The sequence below is a fragment of the Arachis ipaensis genome, chromosome B04, assembly GCF_000816755.2.
Source record: "Arachis ipaensis cultivar K30076 chromosome B04, Araip1.1, whole genome shotgun sequence".
NCBI lineage: Eukaryota > Viridiplantae > Streptophyta > Magnoliopsida > Fabales > Fabaceae > Arachis > Arachis ipaensis.
Genome location: NC_029788.2, coordinates 15,743,781 through 15,750,397, shown reverse-complemented (window position 1 = coordinate 15,750,397; position 6,617 = coordinate 15,743,781). Strand labels below are relative to the sequence as shown.

General features: G+C 37.2%; 2 protein-coding genes across 3 annotated transcripts; both read left to right on the top strand.

Annotated features, from left to right (window-relative positions):
- On the top strand, positions 1 to 1,184 carry LOC107639020 (anthocyanidin 3-O-glucosyltransferase 5-like). Its single transcript, XM_016342429.2, has one exon. The coding sequence runs from the start codon at positions 127 to 129 to the stop codon at positions 880 to 882; it is 756 nt and encodes a 251-aa protein (XP_016197915.1). The 5' UTR covers positions 1 to 126; the 3' UTR covers positions 883 to 1,184.
- Positions 1,909 to 6,407, top strand: LOC107636147 (protein FAR1-RELATED SEQUENCE 5-like). 2 transcript variants are annotated; one of them, XM_016339672.2, is made up of 3 exons: positions 1,909 to 2,181; positions 3,764 to 3,917; positions 4,037 to 6,407. In XM_016339672.2, the coding sequence occupies exon 3, from the start codon at positions 4,295 to 4,297 to the stop codon at positions 6,260 to 6,262; it is 1,968 nt and encodes a 655-aa protein (XP_016195158.1). In that variant the 5' UTR covers positions 1,909 to 2,181; positions 3,764 to 3,917; positions 4,037 to 4,294; the 3' UTR covers positions 6,263 to 6,407. The 2 variants fall into 2 exon arrangements, with proteins under 2 accessions (XP_016195158.1, XP_020976533.1); XM_021120874.1 differs by having other exon boundaries at positions 3,752 to 3,917.

Here is a 6,617-nt window from a genome sequence, read left to right as displayed (position 1 = left end):
CAAAGCCTCCGGCGAGTTTCTCCGATCCAACTCCCCGGCGGTTGCAAACCTCTCATCATCAGAACTGCTGATCTCCCCCTCAAGTACAATCTCGATGATGAATGGTACCGTTATCACATCAACAGGATGTCCAAGGTTTCTGGAATCTTGCTCAACACTTTCGAGGAGCTCGAATCGGAACCACTTCGAGCCATCGGAGAAAATAGTTTCTACAAAGAGATAGATACGCCACCGACTTTTCCGATCGGACCATTGGTAAAAGAAATCGAACCGGTTTCCAGAAGTAGAGAAGAATGTATTATGAATTGGCTTGATAAGCAGCCTTCGGGTTCTGTAGTGCTTGTGGCGTTTGGAAGCTTCGGGAGGTTATGTGCAGAGCAGATCAGTGAGCTAGCGTGGGGACTGGAGCTGAGTCAGCAGCGGTTTCTATGGGTGGCGCGTGCAGAAGAAGAGAAGGATCTTCCAGAAGGGTTTGCTGAGAGGACACGTGGGACGGGGATGGTGGTGGATTCATGGGTCCCGCAGGTGAGGGTGTTAGGGCACGTGTCAACGGGTGCGTTCTTGTCGCACTGCGGGTGGAACTCGGTGATGGAGAGTGTGTGCAACGGGGTGCCATTGATTGCATGGCCACTTCACGCTGACCAGATGATGAATGCCACCATGATAGCGGAGGAGATTGGGGTGGCTGTGAAGGTGAAGGTGTTTGGGAGGGAGGAGATAGGGAGAGTGGTGAGGGGTGTAATGGAGGGTGAAGAAGGGAAGGCGGTGAAAGAGAGAGTCAAAGAGGTCAAAGAGAGTGTGTTGAAATTGTTGGCCAAAGGTGAGTCAAGTTACGAGGCACTTGATTCTCTTATGCTTCAACACCGGAAGCTAATCACATGACAAATTTAATATTATGCATCTATTGATTACGGGAGTGTTTGGTTTAGCATTTTGAAAACACAGCAAGTATGTTTAATTTTTTTTTTAACGTCGGAACTTTTTATATGGTTATTTTTTCTTTTTCTGAACGCAAATATTATGCATCTATCGATTAAATCATCCCAGCAAAGTTTGCGACTATGTTACTCTATCTACAAACAACAATAATCAGCAGATATAATTAGACAATTGAATTAACTTTGAGTTATTAAGACAGCAGTATTTTTGTTCCCAAATTTTATATTATTTGGCTGCATAATCAGCATTCAGCAAGTCCATTATAATGTCTAATTAAAAAGTATATAAGTTATTATTGTGAACAAATAAATGTTACCAAATCATTTATCACATATAAAAGAAAATATTTATCACATATATTTATTTTTTGTTATGCTAAGTGTACATTAAATAAATTACCAAAATTTTATCTATATTTTGTTGGATCATATGAATGTACTAATAGTTACCCAAAAAAAAATATGAATGTTATTCATTATCAAAAAAATGAAGGAACACTCAAATATGACACTGTTTTTTGGGTTTGATAGCTGGGTATGACTAAACAAAAATGTTTTAGTTTGTGTTTTTGTTCCTCTAAGCAAACAGTCCAACTGTTCAAAATGGGGTATTTATGCAAATATTAATTTTTTAAAATGTCACTATATAATATATAATAACTACAGAAGTCTTTGTTTAAATAATAAAAAAAACCTGACAACAAGGCACAAACAGATGTCAGAAATTATTGGTGTATCATTCACCTCATCTTGTCAGGTGACAGGTGTAGGTTATAACTCACCCAATAAATGTACGGAAAATTATCACCTGTTCCACGGTATCTGACTGGAACATCAATGTTTCCAGTACGGACAGGTCAACCGGTTAAATTTGTCGTTTAGGAAAATAAGAAATTACTATTTGGTCTTTTAAATGTGTAATGGAAAAGTCTTATTTGGTCAGCTGGTAACATTGTTTAGTGATAAATAAGTTAATTGGCTCGGCGAGGCTTCTCTAACAAATAAACATATTTAATAAAAAATGAAATTCCCTTGTGAGCGCGCTGTACTCGGTTTTAGAGTGGTGTCAGAGTGAGTTTATTGAAAAAGATAGATGATGATTTTAAGGATACTCGTGTTTGGCCATGAATCGGAAGGTGAAGAATGCTATTAGGAGAAAATATTACCGCTCCGGCAATGTTACCTGAAGAGTGGGATATTATTGAAACCAGAAAAAATTTAGTATGATGCTTGGCGATTTGAGGTTAGTAAGGCAAATAAATGGTCATGAAAAATGATGAATGTAGTTAATTTTTCTGTTAATGTTTGGGTATTTTTTCAGAAATTTAGTTGTTGTATGAGCGGTGTTTTGGGGGTTAGGTTTTTCCTGTAAAAGAGTTGTTTAATGGGAATAAGGCGTGAATGTGAAAAAGTTCATTTTCAGATATACTGTTTGGATTTGAATGATTAAGTTTGGTGTTTGCATTGAGCAATTGGTTTTATGGCCATAGGCTGAATTGATAATAGGGCAATGTGTGAGTCATGTTTTAGCCGATACTGTACTAGTTTTGTGGCCATTGGGGTTGTTTTAGATGTAGTTTGATTTGCTTAGTTTTGTATTTTTTAGTAGTTTGGGGTATTTGAATAGTGTATTGCAGTCATGTAGGTATTTTTTAGCAGTGAATTGCATAAATAGAACAGTTATGAAGTGGTATAAAGATCTGATTTGTTTATTTCATATATTAGCTCTGGAATTAGATCTGTGATTTTTATTTTAATACCAGTGAAGACAGCGTGCATAGGTTGATTTAGAAATAATGATATTTATGAAAATATTAGAAATGTTGATATTCAGAGAATTTGTAATGCTTTAGTTTGAGTTTATTTTGCATCGTATAAAGTGTTACATAACTATTTGTGAGACTATTTATCATAAAAGTTGAGAGAGAAACTAAATTTGAGATTTGTTACTGTAATGCTTGTCTTAGTTGAATTTAAATTAAAAATATTTATAGTTATTTTAAATAATTTGAATTAATCAATAGCTGCTAAATCTTCATTGTGAGAAAATCCTGAATATTGTGTGCTGTATTAATTCAATTGTAGTTTGGATCGATGAATTAGAAATTTTAACAGCTTTAGTTTAAAATGTATTAGTTGGTGTACTCATATTTTCGACTATTGAATTAAATGGGGGTAGATAAAGAAAATGGAGGTGATTCTGAATTTTGATTATTTGAGAAAATATAACTTGTAAATTGGATGGGACTTGAAATTGAGAAAGAAAATGAGTATTATAATTTTGTCTCATTGGATTAAAAAAATTTTAATTGAAAAATTTTAATTTAATGGATATGAGGAATAAAAATTTTGTGAATTTATTTTGGGAGGAAAATTTTAAATTTTGTAAATAGTTAAGATAAGAATTTGAGTTAAATAGATTTGGATCTATTTTTTTTTTACCAAATGTATATGAAGATGATAAAAAAATAGAATAATAAATTATTAGAATACAGCTGAGTACATGTAATATATTTAAATATATTTTGATTGAGTCTTCGTTATAACAACTTTAGAATAATAATGTTTTGAAGTTCACTTAACGAGTTTAATGGAAATTGCAGCATTTGAAAGATCTATCATCAAAGTGATAGGGTCTCTTATTACTTATACAAGTATGATTTCGAAAATATATGAAATGTAAACATAAATTTTAAATTATTTTGATCATTAAGGAATTCAAAAGTGATACTGACAATGTTGGAGTTGCATTTATGATGGAAATGATAATTATGCATAAACAATTAACGTCTCAACATATTGTGAATTTACAGGTATATTAAAAGGGAAAACTGAAGGCACCTAGATCATATCGTTGGACGTTTGTGGAGGCAGGGGAAGGCACTGAAGAAAATGGAAGATGGTCCGACAACTATAGTTGACAATCTTGCGGGCATTTCAGATGCATTTGATACGGTTGATAGTGGTGGCTACTCAGAGGTGCATGTCATAATTATTTATAAATCGAATGTTATCTGATTAAATGTGTGACATTGTATTTGGCTTTAGAATAATTAACTCCTAATGAGTTTTTTTTGGTTTAATTCGTATATGTGCAGGACGTGACATCAGAAGCATTGAAGCAGACGCAGGAAAATGGCAGTATGTCTGTTGAAGGAATTTCTTTAACTGCCGATGATATTATACAGATGGAGTTTAGTGATCCTAAGCAGGCAGCACGTTTGTATGAGGAGTACAGCCATGTGAGAGGTTTTGGTATCTGACAAGGGAAGAAAATAAGAAACAAGAAAGGTGAATTTTTGCGATTCACTTATCTGTGCAACCGCGAAGGCTTTAGAGATAAGAAATGGCTTCAGATGCATCATCGTAAAAGGGAGCATAAGGTTGTTACTAGGTGTGGGTGTCCAGCTGAGATGCGGATAAAACCAAGAGATAGCACCGGAAAATGGTACGTGTCACGTTTTGTGGACAATCACAACCATGATCTTCTACCTGCCAAGTTTGTTGAGTACTTGCCTTCACACCGTAAAATTTCAGATGTTGACATAGTCCATTTGGATAGCATGAGACAAGTTGGGATATCAATTCCAAAAATATATGAGTCGATAGCTGCACAAGCTGGTGGTTTTAATCGAGTTTCATTTACTAAGCGAGACATGTACAATGAAGTTAGGCGGCAGCGAGCCCTTCAAAATGGCGATGTGAATGCTGCCTTGAGGGCGTTAGCCAATGCATCAAGGATTGATGATAGAATGTTTTGGCGGTATGAAGTTGGGGTTGGGAATCACATGTGTGATTTGTTTTGGAGCGATGGACGTAGTCAAGAAGACTACAAATTATTTGGAGATGTTCTTGCTTTTGATGCAACATATGGACGGAATAAATACAATCTTCCGGTGATTGTTTTTTCCGGGGTGAATCATCACATGCAAACTTGTGTTTTTGGCACTGCAATGGTTTCCTGTGAATCACAATCTTCATACGTGTGGGTCTTGACGAAGTTCCTCGAGTGCATGGGTGGAAAACCACCTACGGCGGTTATCACTGACGGGGATAGATCTATGCATATAGCAATCCAGCAAGTGTTTCCCGAAGCTCACCATCGGCTCTGTGCCTGGCATTTGATAAGGAATGCGACAACCAATGTTTGTAATCCAAGATTCACATCTTTGTTCAGACATTGCATGCTTGCAGACTTTGAGGTTGAAGAGTTTGAAATGCACTGGCAAGCAATGGTCGAAGAATGTGGGACAAGTGACCATGAGTGGGTTAAGGATTTGTACACGAAGAAGTCTAGCTGGGCAACGGCATACATTCGTGGTTCTTTCTTTGCAGGGATAAGGACAACCTCCCGGTGTGAGTCATTGCATGCAAAGCTTGGTCGCTTTGTTGAGAAGAGATATGGAGTCCTAGATTTTGTCACAAACTTCCAGCGATGTGTTGATTTTCTCAGAGACAATGAGGACGAGCTAGAGTTTCGTTCATCTTATGGCACCCCAGTCATTCAGACTCAGTTTCCAGAGTTAGAAAAGTCAGATGCGTTGTGTTATACAAGGGAAATTTTTGTTAGATATCGTGAGTCTCTAAAACGGTTGGTTCGTGTTACGATTGTGGAGTGCATCGAAGCAGATGATATTTGCGTTTACATCACACAGAAATATCGTCGGCCGGATAGGACATGGAATGTCACGCAGAATTCATCACAGGACACATTTCATTGTACTTGTCTCAGAATGGAGTCCTTTGGCCTCCCTTGTGTACATATCATTGCTGTTCTTGTTCGGTTAGACATTACTTCGCTTCCCAATAGTCTGGTTCTGCCGCGGTGGTCCAAGATAGCGAGAATGGATTTGTGCCGGGATAGGGTATGTAACCCACACATTGATCCAGAAGCAACTTATCGGGCAAGGATTAGAGCCCTACTTCAACACTGTAAGCAGCGTTTTGCAAAGGTTGCTTGTATGAGGGAGGAAGACTATAAAACATATTGTCAAAAGGTTGTGCATGAGACAAATATGTTGGAAATAAAGAATGGATTGCAATGTCAAGCTACAAGCACGCATTCTGTACCCTGGGAAGGGGGAGTAAAGGACCCAATAGGCGTTAGGACGAAGGGAACCGGCAGAGGCAACGAACCTGCAGGGTCTAGAGGCATTAAGCGAAGGAGATGCAGCACCTGCGGCGTTCTCGGGCATCGTAGGACGCGATGTCCAAATGGGCCCACACCATCGCGGCAATGTGCTCAGGAGCCGGATATACATCCTTCAACAGAGACATTTGAAACAGCAAGTCTAAACCCATTCAGAAATGATACTACATTCTAAGTTTCCTGAGGTTTACGTATTGGAATTGGATACATATTTATAAACTTCGCACTGAGTGGTAGATTTTAAGGACAAGGTAATGTGAATCGCGTATCTTGTGGCCATGTAATGGCTATTACACTTTTTCAAAACATTCTCAATTTTAAAATGCAGCTATTATTCTGCTATCTTGTTGTTAATTGTTTTCAAAATGATTTTAAATTTATAACTCTCTTGCTACTAATCGATTGATTTTTTCTTTTGGTGATCACTAAGATAAAGACGTCTATTTCATCTTTTGCTAAAGGTGTTTTCATGTTGTGTTTTAATTGGTTTCTGTATAGTTTATTCGGTGTTTCTCATCACATATCATTAA

What these genes read in the sequence shown, in the direction of transcription:
- LOC107639020 (XM_016342429.2), top strand. Translation starts at nt 127, where the DNA reads ATGTCCAAGGTTTCTGGAATCTTGCTCAACACTTTCGAGGAGCTCGAA.
- LOC107636147 (XM_016339672.2), top strand. Translation starts at nt 4,295, where the DNA reads ATGCATCATCGTAAAAGGGAGCATAAGGTTGTTACTAGGTGTGGGTGT.